At 43.1% G+C, this 20,753-nt stretch overlaps 1 protein-coding gene across 2 annotated transcripts in view; it reads left to right on the plus strand.

Moving 5' to 3' along the window:
- Positions 1-6,388: 6,388 nt before the first annotated feature.
- Positions 6,389-20,753, plus strand: part of trappc8 (trafficking protein particle complex subunit 8) — a 151,347-nt gene continuing 136,982 nt past the window's right edge. For both annotated transcript variants that reach the window (XM_041190147.1, XM_041190148.1), the window contains exons 1-2: positions 6,389-6,711; positions 13,376-13,570. In XM_041190147.1, the coding sequence (XP_041046081.1) occupies positions 6,555-6,711; positions 13,376-13,570 (352 nt within the window). In that variant the 5' untranslated portion in view covers positions 6,389-6,554. The remainder of the gene's footprint in view (positions 6,712-13,375; positions 13,571-20,753) is intronic.

A 20,753-nucleotide genomic window follows, 5' to 3' on the forward strand; every position in this document is an offset into this window, starting at 1 on the left:
AGAGGTGACAGTGAGGGAGCAGGAAGGGAAACCATTGCAAGTGATACCCTGGCAGCAATTAGATAGATAAAAATGTAACCAGGTGAGAGCAGTCCCAACCAGCTGGACAACAGTAGAGAGATGTTGGAGGAGGATGTTGTGGTCAACCAAGTCAAAGGCTGCAGACAGGGTGAGAAGGACGAGGAAGGAAAGTTTACCTTTATCACAGTCACATAGGATGCCAATTGTGACTTTGATAAGAGTTATTTCGGCACTGTGGTTGGCGAGGAAACCTGATTAGAGGGATTCAAACGTGCAGTTCTGGGGAAGTCGGGCACATTGTTTAACATTGAGGTGTGCAGCAGAAGTATTGTGATGTACTACACGAGGTACAGCTCATTATCAAAACTTGTGTACAATGTATTTGATTGTGTTTTCCAGGTTTTTTTACCTGCCTTTGTACACTATGTTTGGCCAGCAATGGGCAAAGTGAACTTCCAACAATTGTTGATGACTGTGGGTTATGATCAGGAGCAGGAGACAGACATTTACTGCTACAGGTGCCCTGACGAACCTCAGCGCCTGAAAACGTTGGCTTTTGAGTTCCTGCTTGCCCAACTGGAATGGGAACGGTTAATGAAGATGGGTTGCAATGAGCTAGAGATGGTAAAGGAAATAAAACAAAGGTCTGAAGGAACAATGGGCTGCCCCAGAGCCTTGGAAGAAAGGAAAAATGAGAAACTTGTTTTAAAACCGATAGAAATGAAATGGAACAGGACAGAACAGAACTGCAAACGTAACTCGAGAAAACCAAATAAACAAGAGGCACTCACTTGAAGAAAAGTTTACAGACATAACACTTGCTTTTTATCAAACTCAGCGAGCCCTGAGATTGAAGAAGGACATCCTCTGAAATCCTCACTCCTTACTGCATCGAAGTTGCCTGCCGATGCTGTCTCTGGGTTCCATGATGGTTTGAATTGATGTAAAGGTACTCCCTTAGAAGCAAAATCAGTAAACATTTGCAAGGATGCGTTACTGAAAATGAAGAAAGATAATCTTCCTGCTCACCTGTTTTATATTGAAGAGAATAACTTAGCTGCCAGCTTTCCCCCTTGTAAGTGCCAAATTTGTCGAGCCTCTCGTGGGACATTTGTTTGCATAAGATGTGGTTTAGCGGCATGCACTCCCTGCTCTTCACAGACTGTCATTCGTGTATCCTACCATTGTGAACATGAGTTTCAGTCCTTCAGTCAAACACTTTGAACAGACACTTGTTAGTTGAAAGAAATAAATCCAGTAAATGCAAGTAGTGAAGGATATACTTGTAACAAAGGTTCACTAGACTAATTGAACTGTGCTACGAGGAGAGATTGAGTAGGTGAGGTCATTATTTCCAGGAGTTTAGAAGAATGAGTGTGGGGAGGTTTAATTCCTCTTTCACTGGCAGGAACAAACTTGGCAACAAGTTCAGTTTCTACCTATGTGGTTGGTATTGATATGGACCATGACTGTTGGCTGTTCACCCTACCTCAGAGTGCTCAGCAGCCATTCGGTGACATCCTTCTGGAGTTAGTTCCGCGGCCACAGAAACATTGGTCTGGTCCCCCAACTAATGCATTCCCTATCACTAATGCTTTCTCAAGCTTCCTCCTGTTCCCGCTCTCCGGTCCCCATCCTCCACTCCCTGCGTCCAGCTGAAGCAGCCATGGTGCTGTGGACTCCGCTCTGGCTTCACTAAGTAGTGGTTGGAGAGCAAGATGCATTCAGAAGACTCCTGCACCAGCTGTCTGATCCTCTTGCGCGGCCTGGCGGTCACCATTCGCCCTCTCCCTGCAGACCCATAATTTGCGGGGTGACCACATCCAGAAATGTGTCATCTATGAAACTCTCAAGCTCATGGGCGCCCAGCAGTGATGCCAGCTGCTGTTCAAGCTCCAAAAACCATAGCTCAAGCTGCCACAGCTGATGACACTCGCTGCACATGTGGTTATCCAGGTCATGAGAAGCAGCCTGGAATTTCCACATGGAACAGGATGTGCTCTCCACAGATCTGAGATGTGATGCCATATCTCATTTTGTTAGACTGTTAACTAACTTAACATCAATGAATAAATAAATAAAAGCACATCAGCTGCTCACCAATCAGACTCTTCTCTTGTATTGATATCACTTTATTTTATAATGTGTTAACTTAAAATATTTTTACATAACTCTTCTTGTTTATATAGCTCGGATTTTATTGTATGGAACAAGTATGACTCCTTTAGTGTTATTCTCCCTTGCTATTTAATTTTAACTTTATCCCCTTGACCTGATTAATTAATTGAACATTGATTGTAAATATATGATAAATTATGAAATTGGCTTTAGTTTTTATACTAATTAATTGATCTAGTTTTATATTATGGTTGTTTAATTTGAATTAAATTATAATTAAATTGAAATGAAAAACTTACCAAAAAATACTCACCCTGTGTGACTCCTTGTTACTTTGTAGTATTTGTTTCCTCCTGTTTGGTTCAGACATATAGTTTGACCACAGATCACTCAGAAGCTCCTGGCTTCTCGTTTCATGCCATATTCATGTTCGGGTCAATGGTAAGCCTCAGGATGCAGATGGTGGGGGATTCTGCAATGTTAATGCCATTGAATGTTAAGGGCAGATGGTTACATTCTCTTTTATTGGAGATGCTCATTGCCTGGCACCTGTGTGGTGCAAATGTTACTTATAACTTATCATCCCAAGCCTAAATGGTGTCCAAGTCTTGTTATATATGGGCACAGACTGCTTCAGTGTGCGATGAATTGTGAATGTTACTGAACATTGTGCAATCAGTGAACACCCCCACTTCTTGGGGGTTACAATTGACCAGAAACTGAACTTGACCGGCCATATAAATACTGAGCAGATCAGAGGCTGGGAATTCTGAAGTGAGTAACACACCTTCTGACTTTCCAAAGCCTGTCCACCATCTACAAGGCACAAGCCAGGAGTGTGATGGAATACTCTCCACTTACCTGGATGAGTGCAGCTCCAACAACACTCAAGAAGCTTGACACCATCATGGACAAAGCAGCCCATTTGATTGACACCCCATCCACAAACATTCACTCCCTCCACCACAAATGCACAGTGGCAGTAGTGTGTAACATCTATAAGATGCACTGCAGCAACTCACCAAGGCTCCTTCAACAGCACCTTCCAAACCCGTGACCTCGACCACCAAGAACATAGGAACATAAGAGGAGTAGGCTATTTGGCCCATACAGCCTGCTCCACCATTCAACAGATCTTGGTTGATCATCTACCTCTACACCATTTTTCCCGACTGTCTCATATCCCCTAATGTCATTATATCCAGAAATCGATTGATTTCTGACTTGAACATATTTAATAACTGAGCCTTTTCAGCCCTCTGGGGTAGAAAAATCCAAAGATTTATCAACCTCTGAGTAAAGAAATTCCTCCTCATCTCAGTTTTAATGACCTGCCAAGGAAGACCAGGGCAGTAGATGCATGCGAATGCCACCACCTGCAAGTTCCCCTCCAAACCACACACCACCCTGACTTGGAACTATATCACTGTTCTTTCACTGTTGCTTGGTCAAAATTCAGGAACTCCCTGCCTAACAGCACTGTGGGTGTACCGACATCACATGGCCTGCAGTGGTTCAAGAAGGCAGCTCACCACCACCTTCTCAAGGGCAACTAGGGATGGGCAATAAATGCGATGCCCACATTCCATGAATCAATAAATAAAAAGGGAAGATCATTGATGAAGCTGTTGGAAGTTGTTGGGCCTGGGACACTATCCTGTGGAACTCCTCCACTGATGTATTAGTGTTGAGATGATTGGCCTCCAGTAGCTACAACAGTCTTCCTTTGTGCTAGGTATGACACCAAGTAATGGCAAGTTTTCCCTCTGATTCTCATTGACTTAAATTTTGCTGGGACTCCTTGATGCTACACTTGGTTTAGTGCTGCCTTCATGTCAAAGGCAATTAATCTATTGGTCACTGACATGGTCAGAAGCCATATGGTTCGAATACCATGTAATCAAAGCCGGAGGAATGCCTTCAACCAGAGTTGACAATCCAAATGGACACACGGATTCGAACTCAAGTTCTGTCGAAGGGTCATGAGGACTCGAAACGTCAACTCTTTTCTTCTCCGCCGATGCTGCCAGACCTGCTGAGTTTTTCCAGGTAATTCTGTTTTTGACACGGATTGTCAGTTGTTCACTAGAGTCGTTAGGATCCTCACTCATTGTGCTTATGATGTGGGACATTTCATTTCCTTAGGTTGCCAGCTCCGTTTATGATGATTGACAGGTTGATGATTGGCAAAAGAACTAGAGGGGAGAGAGGAGATATTTCTTCCACAGTGAGTTGTTGTGCTCTGGAATGCTCTGCATGAAAGCATACATTTTCCACAGCTGTCATGATGCCAGCTTTTGTAGGCAAATTAAGTAAGAATTCAGGTAACGTAGGAGTGCAGGTAAGCAGATGTCAAAAGTAATTTTCAAATGGAAATTGGATAAACAAAGAAAGAACTTGAATTTAAATAGCACCTTTCATGACCTCAGTGCTTTACAACAAATCAAGTCCTTTCAAAGTGTAGGGACAGTTGCAATGTAGAAAAATAAAGCATACAATATCCTAGGCTTCATTGATAGGGGCATGGAGTACAGGAGCAGGGAGGTTATGATGAACTTATATGAGACACTGCTTAAAACCCAGATGGATTATTGTGTACAATTCTGGGCGCCACACTATAGGAAGGGTGCGAACACATTGGAGATTGCAGAGGAGGTTTATGATAATGGTTCCAGGGATGAGACGCTTCAGTTATGAGGAAAGACTAGAGAAGCTGGGACTGTTTTCCTTGGAGAGGAGAAGGCTAAGGGGAGACTTAAAATCATGAGGGGTCTGGGCAGAGTAGATTGGGAACACAATTTTAAAGTGTTTTGCAAAAGAAGCAAATGTGAAGTGAGAAAAATCTTTTTCACACAGCGAGTAGTTAGGGTTTGGAATGCACTGCCTGGAAGTGTGGTGGAGGCATTCAAGAGGGCATTGGGTGACTACTTAAATAGAAACAATGCTGGTTATGGGGGAAGGCAGGAGATTGGCACAAAGTCAAAATTCACAGACACAATGGGCCAAATGGCCTTGTTTTACACCATAACAATTCTGTGATTCATGGGATATGGCTACTTGTTGCCCATCCTTAATTGTTCTTGTTCAGAGGGCATTTAAGAGTCATGTCACCAGCAGATTTCCTTACAGGACATTAGGTGGGTTTTTAACAACAACTGGCAATGGTTTCACAGTCATCATCAGACTTTTAATTCCAGATTTTTATTGAATTCAAATTTCACCATCTGCTATGACAGGATTTGAACCCAGGTTGCTGGAATACTAGTCAGTGACAATACCACTATGCCACTGCCTCCCCAATGATCCTGCTTGCGACTCTTTTAAAAAAAAGTAATGCAGATTCATTTGTTTCCTTAGCTGCTGTCACTGGGGCAAAATTGGTGCATCCTTAGCCGTTTCGTTTGAAAAGAAGACAATGGGCAGCTCCATTCAGGATGACTGACAAGAGCTGCCATGACAGCTGGAACCCAGGCAAAAAAAAAAAATACCTGGAAAAACTCAGCAGGTCTGGCAGCATCTGCAGAGAGGAGCACGGTAAACGTTTCGAGTCCGTATGACTCTTCAGCAGAACTAAGGAGAAATAGAAAAGGGGTGAAATATAAGCTGGTTTAAGTGGGGGGGGGGGGGGGGGGGTGGTGTTGGGACAGGTAGAGCTGGATAGAGGGCCAGTGATAGGTGGAGGTGGCCAAAAGATGTCATAGACAAAAGGACAAAGAGGTGTTGAAGGTGGTGATATTATCTAAAAGAATGTGCTAACTAAGGGTAGAAAGGACAAGCAAGGTACAGATAGCCCTAGTGGGGGGTGGGGTGGGGGGAAGGGATTGAAATAGGCTAAAAAGGTAGAGATAAAACAATGGATGGAAATACATTTAAAAATAATGGAAATAGGTGGGAAAAGAAAAATCTATATAAATTATTGGAAAAGGTGGGTATGGGAAAGGGGGTGGGGATGGAGGAGGGAGTTCATGGTCTAAAATTGTTGAACTCAATATTCAGTCCAGAAGGCTGTAAAGTGCCTAGTCGCAAAGTGAGGTGCTCCTGGCTTTGGGCGCAGGGCCCAGTGCGCAGGCGCGCGGACTGGAGGCGGGGCTAGGAGACGCCGCGCAAGGTGGGGCGGGTTGCGACGCCCCGTGACGTCACTGCGATCACGGAGCGCAGTGAGCGGCGCGGCGCGGCGGGGCGGGCCGGGCACCGGGCGAGCGAGGGGCGGGGCTAGATCGCGGTCGCCTGACGCGACGCGCTGCGTCAGCCAGGCCGTCACGTGATGCAGGGCCGGGGCGGCTGGAAGATTGTGACCAACATGGCGGCGCTCGGCCTCTCCTCCTCTTGAAGGAAGCTGCTTGTTGTCTCATCAATAAAGAAGGAGACCGTCCCCGGCGAGCGTTTGCGTGCGTGTGTGTGTCCAAGCCCCGGGGATGGCTCAGTGCGTGCAGAGCGTCCAGGAGTTCATCCAGGACACCTTCGTGCCCATGGTGGCCGTGCTGTGCAGCGAGGCCGCCGAGAGCTCGACACGGAAAAACAACCTGAGCTTCGCCGAGCTGGTCCGGCCTTTCTGCCGCCTCACCTCCGAAGGTTGGTACCGGGCGGGAGGTGGGGAGGGAGAAGCCGCTAGGGCCTGGTCCCCGGGCCCAGTGGGTGTCCACATATTCCCTCCTCCCTTGTCACTGGAGGCCGGGCTCGATGGGAGGTCAGCTCCCCTCTCCCCTCCCCTCTCCCCTCCCCTCCCTGGCCTGTCAGCTGGCTCTGAGCTCCCGGCTTTAATGGGCTCAACAGCAGGCAAGTGGCAGAGCTGGGGTTTATTTATCTTCCAGTGACTAACGTGGATTTCATAGACTGTTTGGGCCGAATGGCCAGTTCCTGTGCTGTCTGCCTTCCCCAGCCATATCTGAAACCTGACATCAAAGATGCGGCTTGAAATGTGTTCTTAGTTTACATTGAGGTGCCCACGGTTTTGTTGGGAGGGAGGGGGGTGCTGTGGGGAAGCGCAAAATCTTGAAATGTCCCCAGAAAATGCTGGAGATACTCAACAAGTCTGGGAGCATCTGTGGAGAGAGAAATAGAGTTAACATTTCAGGTCAACTACATGTTGTCAAAGCGGGAAGAAGTTAGAGATGTCATGTTTTAAGCAGGGAATACGGGATTTCCAGTATTTGCACTACTTTGTTATGTTAGTGACAAAGTATCGAGGCCCTGCTGAATAAACTCAACGTGTTGGCTTTTTAGGTAACTCGAATAAGTTTTGTTCCAGACAGAGGTCCAGTGAGGCTTATTTGTTCTCCTTGAAATGTAATCTCCCGATCAACAAACAGCAGCGCCCTGTAGTTGCCCAGGTCCGCTTGTTGCCTGTAACATGAAATGGGGGTGTACACTTTCATCTAATGTTCAACTGAATATATCCCAAGAGAGTGCAGAGCATTTGGAATTGTATAACTAAGAGAGAGTTAATGGTGTTTACAGGTGTGTCATTGCTGATGATTTCAGAGAAACAAACCATGGAAGGATTTTTTTAATGTAATAGTACATTGGCACTTAAGTAAAAATCATGCAAAATTTAAACATCTCTCAAGGAAGTAGCTGTTCTGTGCATAAATAATACATTTCAAACTACTGTGGATGCTGGAAATATGAAATAAAAACAAAATGCTGGAAAGGCTCAACGGGCCTGGCCGCATCCTTGGAGGGTGAAACAGTTGACATCTCAGGTCTGTATGACACTTCTTCAGAGCTGAAGAGAGGTGTGATGGATTTTATACTGTGGAAGAAGTGGAGCAAAATCGGAGGTCAGGGATAGGTGGGAGCTCAGGAGAGATTTTATGTTTGCTTTTGTTAATAGGAATGTAGCACTGTGCAGAATCTTAATTTCTGCAGAAATAATCCAATTGAGCTGAGAAAAGGATGGAATCCATTATTTTTAATTTTGTTTTTAAGTAAGACTGGTCTGTTATGTTGAGTTCAGCAGATTTACCAGTCGACCAGTGATCTGTTCAATTATGGAATTATCCTTGCTGGTATTTTGAGTTTCATGTTATAACTTTGATTTGGTAAAAAAAAAAACTGCGGATGCTGGAAATCCAAAACAAAAACAGAATTACCTGGAAAAACTCAACAGGTTTGGCAGCATCGGCGGAGAAGAAAAGAGTTGACGTTTCGAGTCCTCATGACCCTGTCGAAGGGTCATGAGGACTCGAAACGTCAACTCTTTTCTTCTCCGCCGATGCTGCCAGACCTGCTGAGTTTTTCCAGGTAATTCTGTTTTTGACTTTGATTTGGTGTTTACCTTGATGTCCAAGTGTAGCATAGATCAGCTAAATGTGTGGTGACATTGAAATTTGTGTTAATGCATCCAGTAGGACATGGCATCACTAGGAATATGTATCAGTGGTATACTGGTATTTGCAAGTGTGGGGCACACCACCACCTCCAATTCCCCCCTCCAACTCTCCCAAGTATCTTGACTTGAAGATGTTTTTTTCAGTTTGTTCATGGGATCTGAGCATTGCTGCAAGGCTAGTATTTATGGTTTGTCCCTAATTGCCCTTGAGAAGATGAGTACTGAGGTGCCTTCTAATTGAGTGCCTTGCTGGGGCTTTTGATAGGTCAGTTAAGGATCAGCCACATTGCTGTGGGCCTGGAAACACCAGTAGGCTAGAATGGGCACGCACAGCAGTAAACCAGATGCATTTTTTTATGACAATCCAGTAGTTTCATGCTCACTATTATTGAGCCTGCCTTTTTATTCCAGATTTATTAATTAATTGAATTTAAATTCCATCATCTACCCTAGTGGGATTTGAACTCGTGTCTCGAGAACATTCGTCCTGGTCTCCGGACTACAAGTACAATAGTACAATGTTACTGTTCCCTATTGCCGTGCTTTCATCATTGCTGGGTCACAATCCTGGAATTCCCTCACTAACGCCAGGGTGGGTGTTCCTACGCCAGGGTGGGTGTTCCTACACCAGTTGGACTGCAGTGGGTAACTCACCACCACCTCCTCGAGGACAGTTAGGGGGATGCTGGCCAAGCCTGCGGCATCCTGTGAATGAATAAAAATTGCGGACAGTGCTCAATCTTGTAAATTATGAACAGATTTAATGAATCAATGCATAAACCTTGCATAATAATTTCCTATTTTTATTACTTTGCTCTTTTATTTGTTCCCTTTTAGCATTCCAATGGTCTAATGCGCAATTGTAGTGCATTTTCAAAACCAGGATGCAATTTAGAGCTCGAAGAACACCTGATATCTTCCAATTGAATTGTCACTAAATTTGCTTAGTCTCCACCTGCATTGCAAGAACAGAATCATTCAATATAAGCCGTGGTGGTTTGTGCCATTGTTTGTCCTTAGATATTTAAGGCAATAGATAACCTGGTGAATCTGTGTGCTCTGCATTATATGGTAGGCACCCCTTTCTGTAATGTGCATTCTAGTTTCAGTGCCCTCCAGGATTAAGTCTGAGGTTTTACCACTCCCTAAGCACCAAATTTGAATTTTTAAACAAGGAAGCAATAAAATGTTTAACCTAGTACAGCACAGGGGGATGCCGTCAGCCCTTTGAGTTTGCACGGACTCTTTCGAAGAGCAGCTCAGTTAGTCCCATAACCCTGCTGTCTCCTTATATCTCTATTTTTTTTCTCCTTCAAATGTTTATCTAATTCCCTTTTGAAGAAAGAAAGACTTCCATTTGTATCATGCTTTTCACGACCACGGGATGTCTCAAACAGCTTTCCAGCCAGTAAAGTATTTTTGAAGTGTAGTCACTATTGTAACGTAGGAAATGTGGGAGCCGTTTTGTACACAGCAAGCTCCCACAAACAACAATGTGATACTAACAGTGTTTTAGTGATGTTGATTGTGAGGTAAATTTTGATCAGGGCACTGGGGATAACTCCACTGCTATTATTTGAAATAGTGCCATGGGATCTTTTACGTCAACCTGTGAGGGCAGATGGAGCTTCAGTTTAACACCTTATTCAAAAGACGGCACCTCGGACAGTGCTGCAGTCCCTCAGTACATTGAAGTGTCAGCCCTGAAGGTTGAACCTGCTTGCACCCTGCATTCCAAATCCATCCACTTTTTGCTGTTTTTAAAAAAAAAGAAATTCTCATGTCGCCTCTGGTATTTTCCCAGTCAACTTAAGCCTGTGCCCTCTTGTCATCAATCTTTTGCTGTTGGAAATAGTTTTTTCTTTACTCCATTTTAACCCATTATGATTTTATGCACCTATGAAATCTCTTCTCCTCCTCTGCTCAAAAGGATAGCAAACCCAGCTTCTCTAGTGTATTTACATACTTTACAGTATCATCCATGGAACCATTGTAGTAAATCTCTTTTGTACCCTGTCCAAAGCCTCATGCCCTTCCTGAAGTGTGGTGGCCAGAATATCCATTTGGGACTATGCTAGTTTTATAACATAGGTTTAGCATTGCTTCCTGGCTGTACTCTATGCCTTTATTTATAAAACACAGGATCCCTACTGCTCTCTTGTTAGCCGTTCCATCCATTGAAGATTTGTGCACAATCGCTCCCAGGTTTCTGTTTTTGCACTCCCTCTAAAATTGTATTTCCTCTCCTCATTCTCCCTCCCAAAATGTAGCAACTGTGTACGAAATGTGGAAAGCGAAATGGTGATCTATGACTGTAGGTGTATATTTTAATTTGGCACAGTCCAAATATTTCCCGCAATGTGTTGACTATCCTTCACATAATTACATGTTTTTTACAATACTAAACTTTCAGTTTTGAATGTATGGCTGCCCATTCCACTCTTAAAGATAAATTGGCAGTCTGTTAGGGTGTGAAAATTCTTTTTCTTTTTGCATTTAGATAATTTCTGTTCAAATTTTAACTGTAACAATCCATGCTGTGTTTTCTTAGTGGCACTTAATTTTCCTCCATACAATGATTCATTCAAATGTTTTTTTTTTAATCATTTTTCTCATTTTAATCATTTTTAATCATGTTCTCCAGTTCCTTCCTATCTGTCTTAATGGTTGGAATTTATTTCCACTTGCACTTAGTAGAGGTTGCTGGGTTTAATTTATACAGATTTCCTACACACTTAAAAAGCATGAGTATAAAATACCACCATTTATACATTGCAATGATTTTTTTAGCTATTTGCTTTGTGCGGGATATTAAACCCAATGCCATCTCTGCCCCCTCAGGTGAATGCAGAAGATCTTATGGCCCTATTTTGAAGAAGGGAAGTTCTCCCTGGTGTCCTGGCAGATATTTAACCTTCAACCAACATTGTAAAAGAGATTGTCTAGTCATTATAACATTGTTTTTTTGTAGGAGTTTGCTGTGTGCGAATTGATCACTGTGTGTCCTGCATTTCAACAGTGCCTTTTAATATCACTTGGTCGGCAGTAAATTGCTTCAGGTCCTGATGTCATGAAAAGTGCAATATAAAGATGCCAGACCCTGTATCCGGGAAGCTCGGGATCGGACGTGTACCGGACATGGGGATTTTCTGTATTTTTGGGCCCTGGGATGGGGATAATAGGATAACTTAAAACCGGGCTGATTTCATCACTGGGCTGGGAAAGGAAGGGATGAGGGGCAGACCAGGCCGGCTTCCGCTGTTAATCCTGGACCCAAAGAGCAGGGGATAGATTCTTGGTAAGCAAGGGGGTGGGTGGGGGGGTGCTGATAGGTTATCGGGGGTGGGGGGGATGCATATTTCAGGTTACTATCAGATTAGCCATGATCTTATTAAATTGCAGAGCAGGCTAGGAGGACTGAATGGCCTACTCCGACTCCTTGTTCATATGTTTGTCTGTTCATAAGTAGAGGTATGGAGTACAAAAGCCAGGAAGCCGTGCTAGTTTGGTATAAACCCTTAGACCTCAGCTGGAATATTTTCTAGTTCTGGGCTCCATACTTTAAGAAGAATGTAAAGGCCTTGAGTAATACCAGGGATGAGGAGCGTCAAGTGTAAAGGCTGGAGAAGTGAGGATTGGTCTCCTTAGAGTATCACAGAATTGTTATACTACAGAAGGAGGCCATTCAGCCCATCGTGTTTGCCCCAGCTCTCCAAATGAGCATTGACTTAGTGTTATTCTTCTGCCTTTTTCCTGTAACCCTGCACATTGTTTTTGTTTGAATAATCATCTACTGCCCTCTTGAATGCCTCGATTGAGCCCGCCTCCACCACACTTCCAGGTAGTGATTCCAGGTCCGAACCACTTGCTGTGTGAAAAGGATTTTTTTCTCACCTCACATTTTCTTCTTTTGCATATCATGTTCAATCTGTGCCCCCTCGTTTTCGATCCTTTTTACGAGCAGGAACAGTTCCTCCCTATCTACTCTGTCCAGCCCCCTCATGATTTTGAACACCTCTATCAAATCTCCTCTTAGTCTTCTCCTCTCCAAGGAGAACAGTCCCAGCTTCTCCAATCTGTCTTCATAACTGAAGTTTCTCATCCCTGGAACTATTTTTGGAAAGCTCTTCTGCATTCTCTACAATGAGTTCTCATCCTTCCTAAAGTGTGGCACCCAGAACTGTACGCAATACTCCAGCTGATGTCTAACTAGTGTCCTGTACAAGTTCAACATAACCTTGCTCTTGAACTTTCTGCCCCTATTAGTAAAGACTAGGATATTGTCTGCTTTATTAACTGCTCTCTCCATCTGTCCTGTTACCTTCAGTGACTTATAGGTCCCTCTGATCATGCACACCCTTTAGAGTTGTACCCCTTATTATCTATTGTCTCTCCATATTCTTCTTAGCAAAATGAGTAGGGAATACAGTGGCAAGATTTAATAAATATTCAAAATTATGAAGCATTTTGTCTGAGTAAGTAAGGGGAAACTGTTTCTGCTGGCAGGAAGGTAACCAGAGGACACATTTAAGATAATTGGCAAAAGAAGCATGGAAGATCATATTTGATGCAACAAGTTTTTACCTGGAATGTGCTGCTTGGAAGGGTGGCGATGGCCATGATTATGGGGGAAAGAACAGGGGAGTGGGACTTAAGGCATAGCTCATTCAAAGAACTCACAGGCATGATGGACTGAATGGCCTCAAGGGAGCTGAGGGGGAGGGGGTGGGGTGGTGGTGGGGGGTCTCTTGTGGCCACCTACCCAGTGTATTACTGTGCATTCTCATGCACTCCAGGTAGCTTTTTAATCAGTATGGAATTGGAGCTTGCAATGTCAGGCTGCTACAATGAGTCATAACATTTGTTTAATCTGAGTGAATTTTTGCTACTTTTTTTTTTGTCTAGTTCATATGCGAGATCCTAACAACCAGAGCCATGTCATTAAAAACCTGAGGATCAATGTTACTGGAATTGTTACCCAGCCACCACAACAGACTGCCATTCGGAAGCTGTTAAGTGAGGTGGTTTCTGCCAGTCAGCCTGCTGAAGGATTGGTTGCTAATGTGATTACAGCAGGAGATTATGATCTCAATATCAGTGGTAAGCTCTCAGTTTCATGTTTATTAATTACTTTTGCTATGAAAGGCACCTCAACATGTGAAAGCTGTTTGAAGTTTATATTTGATTCTAAGAGTTGGAAATTTAAACAAAAAGCTTGTTTAACCAACACTTCCTGAAAGTTTTGTCTCCCAGCATATGCATTCAGGTGCTTTAATTACAATTATAGCATAATTTTGCAGTCTCTAGATCAAGAAAATTTGGGGTTCTCTGTATCCTGTCGATGTCCAGTGCTTAGCAGTAACTTCACATAAATGCATATTGTATAATTACTTCTGGCTAAACAGTTTTTAAGTTACCAATGTTTCCTCTTTGACAAGGTTATTGTTTTGAAATGTTTGGCGCAAAGTGGATAATTCATTGAAACTTGCCCAATACATCCTGTTTGTGGTTGATTTGAAATAGCCATAAAATAATTTTGGTATTTTGCTTCAGGTAAATAGTGGGGGAGGAAACCTGCATGAGAAGGGGGGATTTGGGTAGATGTAACTCCTGGTGATGGTTTGGAGCAGGTTCAAAGACCTCTTCAACTATCCCTTAGGCATTCTCGCGCCTTAAGGAGCTCGGGATCTTTGGCTGCCTGGTGAGGAAGGTGGCAAGGCGTCAGAGGACCTTCTCGTATGCCTCCTTCCAGGCCCAGCCAAGATGGCTATCCGCAGATCCAGGTTGGAAGTGGCTGTGAAGGGGTAGTCACAATGGTTGCCTGTCTCTCCCCTGTGGTCTTGGCCACACTAGGGTGGCAGGCAGCCATGAGAGAAGGAGCATTTTGTATGCTTGAGGCTGTCCCTGATTGTTTAGGCATTGCCAGACTAGTGTGTTTGGATGCTGAGGACATCATTAGTTCTTTCTCCGTTTCCTTTTCTCTTAAGCTTAAGTTCTGTTATTAGTTGCCCTGACATTTTTTGGTTATTAGTTGATATCACTGTAGTGGCCCAGTGCATCTTTACTGGTGATACCATAAAAGGCATGAAGAGAGAATTGGAAAAAAGCCTTGAACCAATGTCCATACAGGAAGAGTTAGGAAAGAACAAGGCTCATTTGAGGGATGAGTTTTATTCACCTAAGAGCCATGGCACAGGAGAACTTGTATGGGATTTAACACAATACGACAGGAGCTTCATGCAATATGTACTGAGAAAAATCATACTAGTAGCTGCAAAATTAACCCATTAATATCCAATTTGAAGCAAATTTTTCACTGCAATGCATAAAGATTGCCTGGATCACAGATTCTTCATTTGTAAATTCATCGTACGTCACTTGTTAACTTTTGAGACAATTCACAGGCTGCAAGGTAATTCTCAGTTGTCAACCTCTGTACTTCCTTTAAGTTGTGAAATTTTGTGGTCTTGTATGCAGTAATAACTTCTTGTGACGTTACACTTCGAGGCAGAAATATCTCTCTTTAAAATGTTAGTGCATTTTTTTTCTCTTACCAACTAAGTTGCATCAAAAGGTGACTTATTTTCTTGCTGGTTGCAATGTGCTTGTCCAGGCTAATTGAGAAATCCAATGGTGTCACCTGGAAAATGATGCCACAAACCTTTGCAATTTAAATGTTAACATGAGTGCATTTCAGGTGAGTTTGTATTTGAATTTTTGTACCTGTTAGGGGTTTTCTGATTCGGTAGCATGCATGTCGTTCATGCATTTCTGCAGTGCTGATGGTTCTGCGCTGAGCCCACACTCTTTGAGCTAGATTAAATGAGCAGTGCAAAGTTTGTAGTAGTTCACTTTCTAGTGCAAGTTAGGAAGCTTTATATTCTATTTTGATTCAGAACATTGTGTTCAATGTTTACACTTTGGTGGAGTTACTCTGTTTTTAGACTGCAGCCTCTCTCAGAAATATTGAAATGCAAAGCAGTTTTTAACCATTGTCTTTTTGAAATGCTGTGTAGAAAATCTTACAAGCCGATCAACGTCTGGTGAGCTAATATGGTTGAGTAATTTAAAGCTGCTGAAAGATTTGAGGGTGACATAAAATGTCCGTGTGATACGTAGTGATTGGGAAGATATACTTTTTTAAAAAAAAATTATTAAATCTTGGGATGTGGGCATCACTAGTGAGGCCAACATTTGTTGGCCATCCTTAATTTCCCTTGAATTAATTGACTTGCTCAGCCATTTCAGAGGACATTTAAGAGCCAAATCCATTGCTGTGGGTCTGGAGTCACATGTAGGTCAGGTAAGGATAGCAGATTTCCTTCCCTAAAGAATATTAGTGAACCAGATGGGTTTTTATGACAATCAGTGATAATTTCATGCTCACTATTGCTGAGACTAGCTTTCAGTTTCAGATTTTATTCAAATTCCACCAGCTGCTGTGAGGTCTGAAGGTGGATAAATCACCTGGACCAGATGGATTACACCCCAGAGTTCTGAAGGAGATAGCTGAAGAGATAGTGGAGGCGTTAGTGGTGATCTTTCAGGAATCACTGGAGTCAGGGAGGGCCCCAGAGGACTGGAAAATTGCTAATGTAACCCCCCTGTTTAAGAAGGGAGTGAGGCAAAAGATGGGAAATTACAGGCCAATTAGCCTGACCTTGGTTGTTGGTAAGACTTTAGAGTCCATTATTAAGGATGAGATTTCAGAATACTTGGAAGTGCATGGTAAAATAGGGCAAAGTCAGCATGGTTTCATCAAGGGGAGGTCATGCCTGACAAATCTGTTAGAATTCTTCGAGGAGGTAACGAGTAGGTTAGACAAAGGAGAGCCAGTGGATGTTATCTACTTAGACTTCCAGAAGGCCTTTGACAAAATGCCACACAGGAGGCTGCTCAGTAAGATAAGAGCCCATGGTGTTAGAGGCAAGGTACTAGCATGGATAGAAGTTTGGCTGTCTGGCAGGAGGCAGAGAGTGGGGATAAGTGGGTCCTTCTCAGGTGACTAGTGGAGTTCCACAGGGGTCAGTGTTGGGGCCACAACTTTTCACTTTATACATTAATGATCTAGATGAAGGAACTGAGGGCATCCTGGCTAAGTTTGCAGATGATACAAATATAGGTGGAGGGACAGGTAGTATTGAGGCGGGGAGGCTGCAGAAGGTTTTGGACAGGTTAGGAGATTGGGCAAAGACGTGGCAGATGGAATACAATGTGGGGAAGTGTGAGGTCATGCACTTTGGTAGGAGGAATAGAGGCATAGACTATTTTCTAAATGGGGAGAGAATTCAGAAATCTGGAGTGCAAAGGGACTTGAGAGTCCTAGTCCAGGATTCTCTTAAGGTTAACTTGCAGGTTGAGTCGGTAGTTAGGAAAGCAAATGCAATGTTGGCATTTATTTCGAGAGGACTAGAATATAAAAACAGGGATGTGCTGCTGAGGCTTTATAAGGCTCTGGTCAGACTACATTTAGAATATTGTGAGCAATTTTGGGCCCCGTATCTCAGGAAGGATGTGCTGGCCCTGGAGCGGGTCCAGAGGAGGTTCACGAGAGCGATCCCAGGAATGAAAGGCTTAACATATGAGGAACGTTTGAGGACTCTGGGTCTATATTCGATGGAGTTTAGAAGGATGAGGGGGGATCTGATTGAAACTTCCAGAATACTGAAAGGCCTGGATAGAGTGGACGTGGGGAAGATGTTTCCATTAGTAGGAGAGACTAGGACCCGAGGGCACAGCCTCAGAGTAAAGGGAAGACCTTTTAGAACAGAGATGAGGAGAAACTTCTTTAGCCAGAGAGTGGTGAATCTATGGAATTTGTTGCCGCAGAAGGCTGTGGAGGCCAGGTCATTGAATGTATTTGAGAGCGAGATAGATAGGTTCTTGATTGGTAAGGGTATCAAAGGTTACAGGGAGAAGGCGGGAGAATGGGGTTTAGAAACTTATCAGCCATGATTGAATGGCGGAGCAGACTCGATGGGCCGAATGACCTAATTTCTGCTCCTATTTCTTATAGTCTTGTGGGATTTGAACCCGTGACCCCTGGGGATTAATTTGGGCACCTGGATTACTAGTCCAGTGACGTAAGCACGATGCCACTGTCTCCCCCGTGGTTGATAAACGCATTCTTCTACTGGATGTGATTTTATTTTTGCTAGTGTGTTTGAGAGCATGACCATATGCTGTAATATAGATCAGTCAATAGACATCAGCCCTGGCATGGGCTTCAGAAATTAGCAGGCATCCCTCAGGCTGGACTAGCCTACGCAAAAAAAATTCACTGCAGCACATAGCCATCAGTAGGAAAGGCATTCCATTTTAGGGGATCAACAGCTTTGTTTTGCATCCTCCAACCTAAGATCTATGCTTTTGAAATTCCTTCACTCTGAAGTGACCCTGAAATTAGCCAAATTTATCAATATCTAAGACCTGAAGAGCTGGGGAGAGAATCTGGAAAGGAACAAAGAGCCTGGCTTCTACAGAGGAAATATCTGTGATGACCCCTTCAGTATTGGCATAGAGATCAACACCTATTTTTAATTAATTGAGCAATATAGGTTGCAAGAAAAGGCAAATGTGTTACTTGCCTAATTACATAATTCTGTTCTTTGGTCATATAGCTGAGTAGGAGCATTATTGTAATATTTTTACTCAATAATGCCACACCCCTCTTTCAAAATCTTATGCTTCTCCCATGCTGTTATATTATTGGCGCCTGTCTTGCTCAGCATAGTTTCTATAGTATCTAGTCAAGTTTAAACCTGCCAACACCTCCAATACCGTGTTACTCCCTATCTCAAGATTATGAGGGGCATGGACAGGGTGGATAGGGAGCAGCTGTTCCCCTTAGTTGATGGGTCAGTCACCAGGGGACATAAGTTCAAGGTGAGGGGCAGGAGGTTTGGGGGGATGTGAGGAAAAACCTTTTTACCCAGAGGGTGGTGACGGTCTGGAATGCGCTGCCTGGGAGGGTGGTGGAGGCGGGTTACCTCACATCCTTTAAAAAGTACCTGGATGAGCACTTGGCACGTCATAACATTCAAGGCTATGGACCAAATGCTGGTAAATGGGGTTAGGTAGGTCAGGTGTTTCTCACGTGTCGGTGCAGACTCGATGGGCTGAAGGGCCCCTTCTACATTCTGTGATTCTGTAATGATGTCTGAGCTATAGATAGACAATATCAGCATATATCCAGAATAATGCTGGTGAACTTGGAAGTGGGTCTTCTCATCCTGGTAGCTTTGATTTTTTTTGAAGCTTTGTGGGATTTTATGCCCTGAATACAGAAACTTTTAAGTGAGGAAACTTCATGTGTTCACATTTAGACTAGTAGTGGTAGAGGTGTGAAAGTTAGGTTTGGCCTTGATCCCTTCATGATCAACTAAAATAAAAATGTGCATATGCATAAAAATATTTGCATTTCTTGTCCACAAACCTTTTAGTTGTCACAAAATTTATCGACTTTGCTATTCTAAATCCTTGTGTCTACTTTTCCCATTCAATTTTATGTTGGCTTTAGTAGGTCCCAGCGTAAAATAACCCAATGCTTTCTGGAAAAAAATTGCTTGCAAACATGTTTCTCAATAAACTGAGAATTCCCAGTCTCAAAAATAAGGTTTCATCAAAAAAAATTTGCAAGTCTACTTCACAAACCCATTGAATTGTCTTGTTTTGACTTGAAATAACTTGTTAGTTTTCAGCTTCCCTGAAAAGCCTGGCCTTCTAGTGGACGGCCTGGATTTAGCGGTCAGTGATGAAGCAATGGTGCCCCCCATTCACCTCTAGGAAAGCTGCCTACAAAGACCTGCCCTTTCCCGACAGAAGTTTACATCTGGTACATGGGATGCGCAGCAGTAATGATGACGGTTTAAGCAACCGATCATGGTGAATTTTTCACATGGACAGCAAACCAGGAAGTTAAAAGAACTGAATTATTTTGCTTTTAATTTAGAATTTCAGGTAACAAAATATATTGTAATTGGATTAAGGTAGAAGCTAAGCTTAAAAAAAAACTTTTTATCACAATGGAGAAACATGACATTTCACACATGAAATTAGCTTTTCAAGATCCAGTGAGGGTGTGTAGCGGTCATTATGAACTTAGACCGCAGTTCAAAAACTCAGTTACACCTCATTCAGCAAAGTGTAACGTTTTCAAGGGTTTCAACAGCAAGATTAACTGACAAGTGTGGGTGTCTACATCGGCTAAGAGATTTCTGATTGAATGTGGTTTGGGTTGTATGGGGGAGGGACCCTTAATGCACTTGCGTGAGAAACACAAAATTACTTGATAGCAACTTCTCGATCTCCGCCTTACTCTGTGCAAAGTTGTCGTCAGTTTCAGTGGAGTAATGATGGTGACCACTGACAGCTTCACCATCTTCGCCGCCACAAAATATGGGCCAATGCTGTGCTATGCTACTGGCCCAGTAATCCAGGGCCTGGATGAATGATCGACAGACATGAACACAGACCCCACCGTTACAGCTGTAGAATTTAAATTCAATTAATTAATAAAAATGGAATTTTTTTAAAAAATAACAATAATGGTGACTTTGGGATTTTTATGACAATCCAGTAGCTCCATCTGGTTCACTAATGTCATTTTAGGAAGCTCTTAAACCTGTCTGGCTGATGTGAGGCTCCAGACCCACAGCACAATAGTTGATGCTTAACCTCTAGCAAGACATTCAGTTACATAGGGATGGGCCTAGCAGCAACAGCCACATCCTGTGAGTGAAATATAACAAATATTTCAATGCAAATAAATGCACAAATGAAAGCTGTCCAAGTCAGGGTAAGATGCACTCTCCTGTTCTGTGGAAACAGTGGGAAGCATAATGAACATAAAGCAGAAAATTCTGGAAATGCTTGGGTCACGGGGCATTTGTGGGAAAACGTTTGTTGTTTTAGGTTGGTGACCTTTCATTAGAACTGGAAGATTTTTTTAGAGATTTCATCTCTTGCTTGTCTTTGCATGGTCTATCTCCTCCCTTGAGTGCTCTTTCAACATTTCTGATGTAAGACCTGTTAAGTCTCTAACTTCTTTCAATTCTGATCAAAGGTCAGCAACTTGAAACGTGAACTTTCTGAACAGATGCTACATGATTTGCTGACTTCCACCATTTTCTGTTTTATGACCGATTTCTGATTTCCAGTATCCACTTGGCTTTTGGTAGAATGAACATTTTGTGTTTTTTCACAAGTGTGGGTGTCCAATAAAAATGCAGAAACTTGTATTTTGGCGTAGCATGTTGTTGAAACCTAGCCAGAATGGGCCCAT

Source organism: Carcharodon carcharias, chromosome 6 (assembly GCF_017639515.1).
Source record: "Carcharodon carcharias isolate sCarCar2 chromosome 6, sCarCar2.pri, whole genome shotgun sequence".
NCBI classification, from domain to species: domain Eukaryota; kingdom Metazoa; phylum Chordata; class Chondrichthyes; order Lamniformes; family Lamnidae; genus Carcharodon; species Carcharodon carcharias.